The 15,000-nt window shown below is 49.2% G+C and overlaps 1 protein-coding gene across 2 annotated transcripts in view; it reads right to left on the bottom strand.

Annotated features, from left to right (window-relative positions):
* kdm4b (lysine (K)-specific demethylase 4B) overlaps nucleotides 1–15,000 on the bottom strand; it is a 41,313-nt gene that overhangs the window by 11,079 nt on the left and 15,234 nt on the right. The window contains exons 8-14 of one of the 2 annotated variants that reach the window (XM_035523162.2): nucleotides 11,392–11,529; nucleotides 7,043–7,239; nucleotides 5,571–5,791; nucleotides 4,311–4,489; nucleotides 3,718–3,841; nucleotides 2,675–2,853; nucleotides 2,165–2,369 (exon numbers count right to left, since the gene is read on the bottom strand). In XM_035523162.2, the coding sequence (XP_035379055.1) occupies nucleotides 2,165–2,369; nucleotides 2,675–2,853; nucleotides 3,718–3,841; nucleotides 4,311–4,489; nucleotides 5,571–5,791; nucleotides 7,043–7,239; nucleotides 11,392–11,529 (1,243 nt within the window). The remainder of the gene's footprint in view (nucleotides 1–2,164; nucleotides 2,370–2,674; nucleotides 2,854–3,717; nucleotides 3,842–4,310; nucleotides 4,490–5,570; nucleotides 5,792–7,042; nucleotides 7,240–11,391; nucleotides 11,530–15,000) is intronic. The other variant, XM_035523163.2, reaches the window with a different exon arrangement.

The raw sequence follows: 15,000 nt of genomic DNA, 5'->3' as shown, positions 1-15,000 counted from the left end.
TAGGGTAACTGCGTGTGCCTCTCTCCACCTTCATGAACATTAAGGACCTCTTTTGCTGAGGCCGAGTTCCAGTAACTGTGGCTGGCACAAGAACAGTAAGGAAAAAGTGCCAATGTCTGGGCAGAGCCTGGCATGCCGCAGGGAGCGATCGGCGCCCGCTTCCAAGTCCCAGCCTAAAGTGCACTGGAATTCTGCGAACGTTGCAGCAACCTGTAGTCGTATGGGTGGCATGTCATTCCGGAACATTCCGGCAGCATGTGCAGTGGGCAGGAGTGGATAGTAAAGTGATCTACGTAACCCGATGTGGTGCTCGACGGAGCGTTGAATCCGATCCCTGGCCGCCACACCTTTAGAGGTTGGTTGGGTTCTCTTAGAGTAGAGAGGCTATGTTAGCAGGCCAGAGCATGCAAAACCTGCAGCCCAATGCTGCAGGACAGCAGAGCCGCTTCGTCCTCACCAAACGGATATATACGGACACCCACACATAAATAAATAAATAAACCCACACACGCACGCTTACGCCCTAATTGGCTACGCGGCTTACACTCGGACCGAGCAGAGCAGAGGAAGAAGGTAAATAAACAGTTTTTCCCACTTTTCAGCCACCCCTCCCCTTCACTCTTTGCAGAAACAGAATGTTTTTCAATGTAAATACCATCTCTCGAGGCTCAGCCTGGGTGACAGTAAATTGGCTGAAATGGTTTGATTGACACTGTAGTGGGGGGTGGGGGGGTTGGGGTGGACGGCTGGCCAGGCTGAACAGAAGGAGGGAAATCACAATTAAGATCCAGAGCTGGAAGTATATACACTATACTATACACTATAGCGTGACATGGTACACGGGGTACAGTATATACACTATACTATACACTATAGCGTGACATGGTACACGGGGTACAGTATATACACTATACTATACACTATAGCGTGACATGGTACACGGGGTACAGTATATACACTATACTATACACTATAGCGTGACATGGTACACGGGGTACAGTATATACACTATACTATACACTATAGCGTGACATGGTACACGGGGTACAGTATATACACTATACTATACACTATAGCGTGACATGGTACACGGGGTACAGTATATACACTATACTATACACTATAGCGTGACATGGTACACGGGGTACAGTATATATACACTATACTATCCACTATAGCGTGACATGGTACACGGGGTACAGTATATACACTATACTATACACTATAGCGTGACATGGTACACGGGGTACAGTATATATACACTATACTATCCACTATAGCGTGACATGGTACACGGGGTACAGTATATACACTATACTATACACTATAGCGTGACATGGTACACGGGGTACAGTATATACACTATACTATACACTATAGCGTGACATGGTACACGGGGTACAGTATATACACTATACTATACACTATAGCGTGACATGGTACACGGGGTACAGTATATACACTATACTATACACTATAGCGTGACATGGTACACGGGGTACAGTATATACACTATACTATACACTATAGCGTGACATGGTACACGGGGTACAGTATATACACTATACTATACACTATAGCGTGACATGGTACACGGGGTACAGTATATACACTATACTATACACTATAGCGTGACATGGTACACGGGGTACAGTATATACACTATACTATACACTATAGCGTGACATGGTACACGGGGTATAGTATATATACACTATACTATACACTATAGCGTGACATGGTACACGGGGTACAGTATATACACTATACTATCCACTATAGCGTGACATGGTACACGGGGTACAGTATATACACTATACTATACACTATAGCGTGACATGGTACACGGGGTATAGTATATACACTATATTATACACTATAGCGTGACATGGTACACGGGGTACAGTATATACACTATACTATACACTATAGCGTGACATGGTACACGGGGTACAGTAGACTATAGCGTGACATGGTACACGGGGTACAGTATATACACTATACTATACACTATAGCGTGACATGGTACACGGGGTACAGTATATACACTATACTATACACTATAGCGTGACATGGTACACGGGGTACAGTAGACTATAGCGTGACATGGTACACGGGGTACAGTAGACTATAGCGTTGCATGGCAGGCAGGGGGTGTACTCACTGGCATGGACCTGAAGGTTGCAGCCCGAGCAGGCCAGGAGAACACTGGTGCCGTCCTCCCTGATGAGGGAGCTGGAGGGCAGAGGCTCCGTGTTGTCAGGGCCGGCACTGAAGCACATTTCAGGGACCAGAGGTTGAGTCCACTCGCCGCATTGTGACACATGACCAGAAGACACGTCCCCCGAGGGAGGGGGGTCCTTATGAGGCTAGAGCACACACACACACACACACACACACACACACACACACACACACACACACAGGTTAATCCCAGGGAAAGCTATCATAAAATTCCATAATATTCTACAATATTTCAGGCGGTGTACCATAAAGGTATTAGTGGCAGCATGGAAACATAACTTTCAGCAAACAGAACTAGCTTTCAAATATGAGTAAAAGTGCCAAACAAGCTGGCATCGTTTAGCATGAGGCTAACAGCATTTGGCCTGAAGCTAGCACCATTAAGCAAGAGGCTAACAGCATTCATTATGAGGCTAGCGGCATTTGGCACCTGGGTGTATGGGCAAAACAGTGTGCACACAGCACAGTGAGGCTCAATGGTTGCCATGGCAGCGTTGAACTTCTTCTCAGCCATGAAATCAGGCGAACGGTTTTGCCACAGATGACAATGTTCTGGTTTCTTCACTTCCTGCTCTGCACCGCCCCCTACTGGCAGCCCTGAGTACAGCTCTACGGAGAAACAGTACGCGTACACACACACACACACACACACACACACACACACACACACACGGTTAGATTTACTTCTTCCTTCCTTGTTCTCATCTTTTTCTATCACTCTCTCCACCTTCCTCTCCTTTGCTGCCGTCTAGAGCCTCAAATAATCAGACCTTTCAGAATAACTTTCGCTTTTCTAACAAATTAGGTCATGTGTAGGCTAGACGTGTTCCTAAACGCTCGATAAACTCGGGCCGCGATCAAGGACCCCTGCGTCTAAGACGGGTAAGGTTACTGGTTCACCTGGAGACGAGAGATCTTCTCTCACATCACTGTAATCCTCACTGTTCCCTGTTATCAGTCTCTCTTTGCACGCACGCACGCACACACACACACACACACACGCACACACACACACGCGCACGTGCACACACACACGCGCACACACACACGCGCACACACACACACACACACAGCAGTTGCAGATGTCTCCCTGCTGGATGCTCAAAGTGACTTTGAAAGCAGGTAATTGGGAGTCATGATCCCCAGATCAATAAATGCCAGTGAACGCAGAGAGAAGGGAAAAGGAAAGAGAAAGAAGGGTGAGAAGATGACACTGAGTCAGTAAATAAGGACAGAGAAAGAGGGAAAACAGATAAGAAAATGTCACAAAGACGGAAAAAAGAACACGCGATTCAACCGCAAGCGCTGTAACATGCACACAATCTTCTGTACAGTGAGCGTCAGGCCAGGGCGTGAGAATGGGTCGCGGGGTTGCTGTCGGGAGCAGGGTAGGAACAGCTAGTTGGCCGGGGGGGGGGGGGGGGGGTTTCTCCCCTAAACAATCCCGCCGAGTCTGGGGGTGGGGACACCCACCCTCGTCGCTGGAGGCCTCCTGCTTCACGACGGAAAGAAGGGTGCGCGTGGGAGGCTTGCTGAATGGATGCCTGCGACTTTTCTTCACCTCGACCTTCATCTTCATCTTCGAGTAGGAGTTAGTCTGTGGGGGGGGGGGGGTTACACAGAATGCAAGCAGTCAGATCCGTACAACCCAGTCATGCCCCCGAGGACTCAGACAGTGCCCATCATTCGAATCGCGCTCGAACGCCTGAGCTCTCCCGAACGCCTTCCAGATACTCAATTTGCGATGAAGGAGAAATAAAAGTCTTGAAAGAGAACTGAAACCACACGCGATTTCTAGCTTGTCTACATCACATCGTATTTTCTTAAGAACGAGACAAAAAAACGGGAGGTACCCTATTAAGAAAAATTCCAATGAAATATTTTAACATGGGGTTTAAAAACATAAATGCACGCCAGAACGTAGATCTCAAAGTATCGCAAACTAACTATCCTGTGTGGGATTTTTTTTTTGTTTGTTTGGCTTGTCTATGGGTACCACACGCTTTCACCGTTGGACTGGTGCTTTCTTAGCGCCGATGAAGGCTCCGGAAAGCCGGCGGACTCGCCTGCAGCGCGGTGTCCGAGCTGCCGATGACCACGCCCCCGTTCCCGTGGCCCTCGGAGGCCTTGGCCATGGCGAACTGCTCGAAGGCTTGCTGGAAGCTCTCCTCCTTGGCCAGTTTCACACTCTTCTTCTTTTTCTTCTTCTTCTGCACTCCGTCCCCTGGGTCGGGCGGCTGGGCACCTGGTGGCGCGTCAGGCAGAGCAGAAAGAGACGACAAAGACAAACAAGTCATTGAGACGTGCAACAGATGCAACTGCGGAGGATTAATGAGCACACACACACACACACACACACACACACACACACACACACACCGCAGTGCCCAAGCAAGGCCGGGTACCGCCCGTCTACTCTGACCTGGAGGTGGCGAAGACGCAGCCTCGAACGCTGTCAGCATTAAGTACTTTCTTAGTACATCCACTAAAACACTTACAGAAGATTGTTATGGAGATCTGGAGATACTAGAGCACTTTGGTTATTTTATTTCACACTGAGACTGGTTATGACGGGGAGACCCTACCCCGCCCACGTTCACACACTCTTCTTTGGATCGGCTATCCCCACTTCCCCGCCAGCTTAGAAGCTAAAGAACCAAACTGGCCAAAATTGACAGGTGGCAAATTCTGATGGCGCATAACATTGTCTGTTACAGGCTTTATCTCGGTGGGACACAGGCCAACGATTTCAGCGCTGCTGTAACAGCAAACACATGCTCAGGGGCCTGCACCCCTCTCCTGTAGATAGGTTCCTTCAGGAACTACAAGCTTTTGAGAAAGCTTTCCTGAAACTTTCCGAGATGGTGATGGAAGCAGAGCTCAGCAGAACGGTCTGCTCTCCGTAAGTGCGCCACTTATGTAGAATAATGTGATGTGACTGGGCCACCGATGAACGCACACTGTGCTCGGGGGGGGGGGAGTGTTCACCAATTTAGCGTGTTTTTCACACTCTTCACCCGAGCGTAGGTGATCGGACCTGAGGGGGAGTGGGACTGAGGCTTGCCTCCAAAACGCCATTTTGTCTTATAATTGGGATCTGAAACTGGGCCAAGTTGTTGGCTGTCTGAAAGTTGTGGCGTAAACAGCTTCGGAAATGTTCTTCAGAAACCACGGTTTGCGCGAGAACGTGTGACGTTTTTTTGTTTAAACGCATTTACGCTCGACCTCCACGACAGCCCATAATTCTCCCGCAGGAGTCCACGACGCCGGCCAGCCTGGGTCGACAGAACCGCACGGACCTCTGAGCCGGAGGTGGCGGGGCTCACCCTCTTCTCGGAGCGCCGCTTCCTGCTCCTCCCTCTCCAGTGCCTCCAGGGTGAGCAGAGCCTCCCTGGCCATGCGCTCGTCGCGCTGCTGCCTCCTCTGGGCCTCCTTCTCCTCCAGCCGCCGCTGGTAGTCGGCCACGTCCAGCTCCTCCCCCTCCTCTAGCAGCACCTTCAGCTCCTCGGGCTTGAGCCTACGGAGCTGCTTCACCTTCTGCTGGGCTCTGAGGGAGCACGCACACACACACACACACACACACACACACACAACCACACACACAACCACACACACACACACACACACACACACAACCGCGCACACAGACACACACAACCGCACACACACAACCGCGCACACACACAAACACAACCACACACAAACACAACCACACACACAACCACACACACACACACAACCACACACACACACACACAACCGCGCACACAGACACACACAACCGCGCACACACAACCGCGCACACACACAAACACAACCACACACACACAACCGCGCACACAGACACACACAACCGCACACACACAACCGCGCACACACAACCGCGCACACACACAAACACAACCACACACACAACCGTACACACACAACCGTACACACACACACACAACCGTACACACGTGCGCACGCACACACACACACACACACACAAACAACCGTACACACGCACACGCGCGCGCACACACGCACACACACAACCGTACACACACGCACGCACGCACACACATGCACACACGCACGCACACACACGCACGTGCACACACACACGCACACACACACACACACAAACAACCGTACACACGCACGCACACACACAACCGTACACACACGCACGCACGCACACACATGCACACACGCACGCACACACACGCACGTGCACACACACACACACACACACACACACACACACACAGCCTTTAACCTGGGCCCGTGTGTCAGACCCACTAAACAGCTACCACACATAAAGCTTTCTTCTTCACAGACTGCAGATATACTTCAGCACGTCCTGCTGCTGTATTCCAATTTTTTTTTTTCCTGCCTGACAAATGATGCTTGATATTTTATTTTTGCTTTTAGCAGATGTGATTCAATCGACGTGCCAAGATACAGACTTTCTGTCCAAAACCCTCCAACTGCTCAGCCTTCTCTCCGTTCCAGCCTGAACCACCACACGGTGCTTTCATTTTATGTACAAAAACACTGAATTGCTTCACATCATAGTTGTGATTTGTCCTGATTTGTCCTGTATTATATCTAAATATATTAAATATTAAAACAATGCTTGCGAACCCTTAACAAAAACCTTGCATATCATCAGTACATAAATACATCAATCGATTAACACCCCATATATTTGCGCAGCCCTGCAATGCTGTCCAATCAAGGTCTGCTCCTGCCACACCATTCCCCTCCACTAGGGGGCACTGGAGAACAAGCAGCCTGCCTCGCCCCGTCTCACCTCCGGAGCAGCTTCTCCCTGAAGGTGACTCTGTTCTTCCTCCAGTTCTCCAGCTCGGGGCTGGTGAGGCTCGTGGGCTTCAGGTGGTCCAGCACGGTCATGTCCTTGCCTTGCTTCCACAGTTCGTAGCGCTCGGGCTGCAAGCAGCGCACAAACACGTCCATGGAGATCTTCACCATGTCCTTACGGCATGTGCACTGGGGGGAGGGGGGGGGGGGGGCGAGGGGGTCAGGGGGATGGGGGGGGGGGAGAGAGAGAGTGAGGCGGCCAGGGTGCATGGTCACCGAGAACCAGAAGTGACGTCGAACCGTAGTGCTTAATGGCACATGATATCCAATCAAATCATAAGTTGGAAGATAACGACCCCCCCCCCCCCCCCCATCGCCCCGCCCAGCATCAGGAAGCGGTGACCTGGATGCGACTTGGCCCAACACCCCCACGCACCGCAGGTTCGACCCGAGCTCTAAAGCAGCTTCACGCGATCAACAGCAGGATGGTTGTTGAGGGGCGGTTGATCGACAGGAGTGGTTCTCCCCCTCTCAGGGGCTTACTCCGGAGGCTTTGGAGAGCTGCCCGGCGGACAGGGGAACGGGCCGGGCCGGGGCTGCTCGCCGCCGGCCAGAAACTACCTTGTCAAGCCTCCCCTCTGGACCGCTGCGCGAGCAGATCAAAAGCCAGCCCCGACCGCGCGGCCCTGCCTGGCGTTTACCGAGGTGCGTAAGAAGGCGTCTGCTGGTCGGTGGCGTCTGGTTTGTGGGGCTCGCCGTCATCCTCAAGCTCACGCCGAGAGGAGTCGTGATGCAGACGCCACCGAAATAGCAGCAGAAGCCCTGGCAGCCAGGAAAGGGAGTCATCCGCCAACGTGGCTTTGCTCTCTTCCAGAAGGTGAGTTTTCTGCAGGGTTAACCGCAGCCAATCAGACTGCTCTAAACTGAAGGAGGGGGGGTCGTGTTACATCTCGTCAGCGTATTCATCAGCAGTGGAGCAGTTATAAGTGAAACAGACGGGGAGAGGCGGGGAGAGAGAGATACAGAATTGAAAATAAAGCTCATTTTCCCTAAAGTGTCTATTCGCTATATAGCGTCCCGCCTTTATTTTCTCCACTGCACTAAGAACCTTGTGTTCAATTACAGGAAACATTCCAGTGCAAAGCCGGGTGGCAAGAGCCAACAGCTCTATACAGGAGAGAGTGTGTGATTGTGTGTGTGTGTGTGTGTGTGGCAGGGGTTGTTAATAACCACAGCAACAAGCACCAGCCACAAAGCAATATCAGCACATCTCCAGTGCAGTGCTGACTACAATACTGTATTCCTCTACTGAGGTGCAGATAGAGAAAGAGAAAAAATAAAATAAAAAAGACGGGGGGGGGGAGGGGGGGGGTTTCTTGGAGAATCTGGCAACGCAGCAGACACACGAAAAACCGACATTAGAGAACTGACAAGTACACACAAACAGAGAACGATGCTACAGCAACGGTCGTGTGCTTCACGCATCCAACCAGCGAGAAGGATGCATGCAGCCTGTTCTAAAACAATGCTACTCCACCCCCAGCAGATGAGCGCTCTAGCACTGCATGCATGCGGGCGATGGCGCCCTCTGTGCCAGCGCGCACGCACACGCCGCCGCGCTTTAACCGCAGGGACTCAAACAATGTCGCTCAAACCGTACGGACCTCGTTCTTTAATCGAGCGCAGACGAGCAGGCAGAGGGAGGAAAGCACTGGGCTCTGTGTGCGTGTGTGTGTGTGCGTGTGTGTGTGCGTGCGTGTGCGTGCGTGTGTGTCCGCGTGTGTGCGTGTGCGTGCGTGTGTGTGCGCGTGTGTTTCGGAGATGACATTTATTGTTCAATATGAGCCTGCACAAATCAGGCCCTGCCTGCAGGGGGTATAAATGAGACCAAGCAACTAAGATTACTGCATCTTACACTGGACACAGTCTGAGCACATGCACACACACACACACACCCACACCCACACAACCTGCCACTGCATCGTTATGGTAACCCGAGACCTCAACACGACTGCTGGTTTGGCTCCTCCATAACAATGGAGTATTCTCACAGAGAGCATCATCTCACAGCACACAGCACTCTCGCTCCAGACACGCTTTTATGCAATGCTGATGTCATTCTTAGGGTGATGTCAGGGTGATTAATAAGCTTTAATAACAATAAGTTTTAATTATCATCAATAAGCTTTTAATTAACTTGAAATATAATTAGCATGGCTGAGTATCCAAACATGTGCTTGACCCCAGCTTAGAATTTCTCTATGTGAGGTTTTTTCCCCATGTGTTGTGTTATCTGCACAATTTAAATGGTTCTTCTCTTTTAATGTGCATGTGTTTGTGTCTGTGTGTATGTGTGTGTGCGCGCCTGTGTGTATGTGTGTGTGTGTGTGTGTGTGTGTGTGTGTGCTGAAAGGACCCTGCAGTCACAGAGGGGTCTAGTAATGAGCTCCTACATTAAGAGGCACATGGAGGAAAAACCCTGCACAGCTAAACAAACACAGAGAAATGTTGAACATGGAGCGATGGAAGGAGGAAGGAGGAATGACAGAAAAAGACAGAAGAGCAGGGAAATGAGACAGAGAGTAGGAGAGCGCGAGAGAGACATACGAAGGGTGTGAGAGCCAGAGGTGGCAAAGGCACACAGTGCCCTTACAGTACGGTAAAAGCTCTTAAATGCACAACAGAAAAAGCCTACATAGTTTTGCAGTATTCTTTGAGTGATAATTAGTACCCAAAACACCACAACGCATGTAATTAATGGCTTAGACTAGATCTGCACGCAACATCTGCAAAATCATACAAATGACAGATTTTCAAGGATTGTTTTTTACTGTAGAGCAAAAAGCTGATCCAAATCACAGCTGACCTGTAGAAATGTGTAGATGTATCTTATGCCTGCCCCACCCCCCACCCGCTCTGGTTTCACATCCCGATGGGTTTTGATTGGCTAACAACTTAGATGTTGTTGAATAGATGTGGCCTGATTTAAAACATTTTTTAAATAATAAAAACCGTGATGAGGACAGGAGGCTGAGGCAGGACGTGGGCGTGGCGCTGAGTGACGTCCACGGGCGTGTGGGTTTATGGGTGATCCGCTGATCATGGTTGTTAAAGTGGACCATAGTCCAAGGGCCAAACGTAATCAAATGAAACCAGATAAAGATAAGAACAGAGACTAAAGAACAACGCCCAACAATCTCAGGCAGAGAAGGAAAGATTACTTGTGAGGGGAGGGGAGCATTCCCCGCGCTTCCACTTACAGGACTGCCTGTTGGAGTTCAGAAAGCACGGTACCGAGCTCACTAAGACCCTAAAACCCCCATCGTCACTTTGATCGGCTGAGAGTGCTAAATGGTGTCGTGAGTCAGTAGCTGCTCCGTTTGGTCACGATCTTTTAGTGCCATACCTGCACTATATGCTGTCTTGAGGATCTAGGAGAGGAAGTGCCACCCAGCCGCCGCCAAAATAAAAGTCTTCAGATAGTAATAAATACAAGAGTGGGGGAGAAAGCTTCCATTTTCTATGTACTTCCCTTAGGTAGAATGACTTATGTGTGTAGTGGTGTGCTTTGATGTTTATGACTGCTGTTTTATGTACGAAGACTCCTCCTGTCTAAACGCGTATTTACAGTGTCTTTAAAAAATAGATTTATCCAATCCAAATTGGACAATAATGGCAACTTGGAAGCTCTTAAAAAGAGCGGTCGAAAAAAAGACTAAGCTGTGCATTCAATGCATTTCCCATAAAAGTCACAGAGCGCCTGGGAAATGAAACACTAGCCGGGGAACGCCTGCCTCTTCCGCCACAGAATTACAGCGTGGTTTGACATTACGTCCACGGTAGTTCAGGAATTGGTAGATACATGAAAGAGATGGAGAGAATGACAGAGAAAGAGGGACAAAGAGAGAGAGAGAGAGACATACAGACAGAGAGAGAGAGAGAGAGACTTTTGGCCTCCACGTATACCATATGGCTTCTCTTTGTTGTTCCCGCGTTCTCTCTGTAGCACTACAGTGCCACCTGCTGGTTGCCAGAGGGGTTACCGTGACTCCTTCATCTCCATTGAGGTCTGGAGCCCAGTCACAGACCAGCTACTGCTGTTGCCTCCACCTCTGGGGATTACTACGGCGTCCATGCAAAATAACAGCCAACGTCCAACCTCAACGCTGTCGGGTTGAGTTTAAAAGTGCTTACTGTACACTGTTCACGCTTGGTCACGCTCGGTTGCCAGATTTAAGATGGAGTTTTGTTTTGGGGTTGTTTTTTTTTAAAAAAAGAAATGGGATAAATAAATAAGAAAACGTGCCAGCGTGGCGTCCGTGAGGGATCTGTGCCACCCACCTGCGTGGCCATTTTGCCGTAGTCGATCCAGCGCAGGGTGGCGAAGTTGGTGGACTCTGCGCAGTTGAAGCCGTGGTTGAAGCCCGCGTGGTAGCCGTACGGGAAGGTGATCATGAATTCTCCCGCTTCCTGGGTGATCTGCATGAGAGGGGAGCCAACGTTGAGCAACAACGCCTCCATTTAGACGTTCCAAAAGTGCCAAACACACACACACACACACTCAGCCCTTTCCACACTCTCACACCACACACATACAGAGGCATTTAAGACTCAAGAAACTCCAAGCAACTCTTGGGTCATGGAAGACAAACTACTTAAAGGAGTTACTGAACTGTGTTTTGATGAAAGAGGCCATATGTGCTAAATTAAGTTGTAAATGGCACTTTAGAACACGATGCCGTTTTTTTTCTGCCGTCAAGAGAAACAGGCCAAGCACGACCTTACTGCTCAGCCATGAGCGGCTGATCCATCGGGGATCGACCCCAGTACCCACAGCCATTAGGGGCCCATGGTTCAGGGGGTCTGCAGTGAGAAATCTTCCCCTCTCTCCATCTCTGGCTTTCTGACTGCCTTCCCTCTAAGGCTGCACAATATATCGTTTGTTAATATTCATCACAATACTGGCCTTTGCAATACCGATGTTGCTGAAGACTACCGAATGCAAAGCAGCCCTGAAACCTGTGAGGTATTCCAGAGTTCCAGATTCAAGCCTTTTAATGATGACATAGATTAAGGAGCGCTTTCAATGGGGAACTATCAATCATCTGAAAACGTGGTGTATGGCGAGGAATCACTGTTTTAATATATTTCACAGCATATCACAACCACAATGAATATGGAAGCAGCATAAACCCAGCACAGTATTTTTGTCCATGTGTCCATTTTGGTTCATGTTTATATTAAATATACACAGACAGACACACACACACACTTCTCACTTTTCCCTACCTCTTCATCCTCTCTCCTGCTCTTATTTTTCAATCTCTCCTTCCCTCTCTTGTTCTGGATCTCTGGATACCATTTCAGTGTGAATGCAAATGGGGGGGGGGGGGGATTTCACTGAGCATGGCATAGAGTGTTAGCCAGCCTCAACAAATGAATATTTTCATTCCGTTCCGTTTCTGAGCATGACCGTCGCTTCCGGAGGCGCGAGAGTCCCCGGCAACTGCACAGCCGAGCGCTTCTGTGGCGTCTATTAGAGACTAAGTTAGATGAATTGCTGGTGATTTTAGCGATATTTCAACACCACCCACAGCAACACTCGCCCAGCCAATCGCCCGGCTTGGTTCCCTATCAATAAAATCAATGGCGTCTGATTATGACACGCTTACTGAATTAGTTGCACATGGGTGGATAACATTAACGTACGCTATTGAAGGTCAACGGCTACTCTGAGACTAACACTTCCTGTACAGCAGTAATCAATGTGTTATTCTGGTGTCTGACATAGCCATAAACAAGCAACTTTGATCCAAGTCGAGTCTTATATCACATGCAGCCATCATATCTTCCCAACGCCATCTCCCCTACCTAAGGTTTAACCTCACACAACATGTTTTATTTCTGTTTCTTCATGTTACCAGCACGATTCTAACACAATAAACTTCAGTGTTTCAGGTTTATGGTCACTGCCAACATCTTGTATAAGAAAATCTGTAGGCAGACTCACCTACATCATTATTTTTGGTTAACTTCTGGTTATATATTTTAGGTTTACTTCTGATTTGCAAGTAAATGTTAGTGCAAGTGCTTTTTAATTTTCACTTTTAAACATATTAAGTTACTTCTACTTTAAGTCTTTATGATCCAAACTTGATCGACACACTCTGTGAAAGCCCCCGGCACCGTGCAACACTTCACCTTCACTGGTATGAAGAACCTGCACTGCTTCCTCTAACACAGCTACCACAGGCCTTCGAGGCTGTATCCGTGGCATTTTCAAACTTCAGAAAACGGGCACCCCCCCCCCCAGCCAGACCTCCCGGTCGATTCCGTCAGCTCATACGGCGTTTTCCATAGAGGCGCTGCTGAGGCTATCAACAGGCCGGCAAGCTTAATGAGTGCGGCGATTCCAGGACTTAGACAAAGTTCAGGGCTGCTGCATGGGCTTCCAAACACAAAGCCAGCCTGCTTGCAGGAGTCAAGGCGCGATGAGCAGCGTGCCTGAATTAGAAAATCACAACAAGCCCCACAGGCTTCATGAAGAACCACATCTACACACCTCCACACCTCATCACACCTCCACATCTACACACCTACATACCTCGTCACCTCACCTACACATCACCATACCTCCACATCACCACTCCCACACACATCTACACATCACCACACCTCTACACCTCCTGCTCAATCCTGTTTTGTTTTACTCAAGTGAGCTGACATTTGTCAAGGCTAAAAAGTGTGTGGGAGGAGTTTGGACTGAGTGACACAGAAGTGGGAGGGGTAAATTGAGTACATGCCCAGTAATCTTAGAGGTAAAATAGCAATCTGCTGAGGGGAGTCCCATCCCATCACTTCTACACACACACACACACACACACACACACACACACACACACACACACACACACATATATATATACATCCAAAGAAAAACTCTGAGCTCAGATGATGGCTAACTTCATTTGGCTCAATAAGTAAGCTGTGCTCTCTGCTCCTCTGTCATGAAGAGCAGTTCTGGCTTCAACCATAGAGTGGTGGTGGTGGTGTAGAGTGGAGTGTGGACAAATGAACATGGTGATTCATTTGTGGAAGCGATAAACTGAAACGATTCAAATTGAAGTGTAATCGTCTGCCGGGCGGCTCTGCGCTTGTGGGGTTTCAGAGATGTGCACAGAATGCAGCTGCTACTCCAATGATAAGAGGACATAGGCCAAAGGAATTAATTGTGTGTGTGTGTGTGTGTGTGTGTGTGTGTATGTATGTGTGTATGTGTGTGTGTATGTGTGTGTGTGTGTGTGTGTGTATGTGTGTATGTGTGTGTGTATGTGTATGTGTGTGTGGGGGGGGCTTTCAGCTTTGCCCTCTTTAGTCGTGCATGCCACCCTGACATCACGGCACCTCCCTACAGACCACCGATGACATTCCGCTTGTCTCACGCGTCTTATTTTCTTTCACACACACATGCATGGGCTCTCTCTCGTGCACGCACACACTTTGAAACTAGATGAATCAGGAGTGCGAAAAGTGTGTGTGCTCACCTATTTCGCAGTGTTGTGGTATAAGCCGACGCCTTCATTTCATCAAAGCGCCCACACAAGTGGAGTGGGCTTAGTGCTCTGGAATGCGCGTTCACAAGAGCTCCTCATTCTAGCCTGAGTGCTGAGTAGACTGCTAATGCTAACCACCTACCGCTGGCTGACAGAGCAGGGAACTGCACATTTTGGGGGGGCTACAGATCCCGTACAGGGGAGAAAATCTCCCAGTGACCCCCTCATAATCCTTCACAATCCATGTTTTCTGATGGACGTATTCCCAGATCTCCTGTTCTTTTGTTTCGCGCTAATATTCCGGTTGCTTTGCAATCAGTTCTCGGTTTAGCTTAGCTGGCATCGTGGCATCGTGGCATCGTTCGCTAGCACCTGAAGATGCATGACACATTCTGGC

The sequence above is a fragment of the Electrophorus electricus genome, chromosome 26 (assembly GCF_041902795.1).
Source record: "Electrophorus electricus isolate QZ-2024a chromosome 26, ASM4190279v1, whole genome shotgun sequence".
Classification (NCBI taxonomy): domain Eukaryota; kingdom Metazoa; phylum Chordata; class Actinopteri; order Gymnotiformes; family Gymnotidae; genus Electrophorus; species Electrophorus electricus.
Note: the sequence above shows the minus strand (reverse complement) of the source record. Positions and strands in the feature narration are given on the sequence as shown.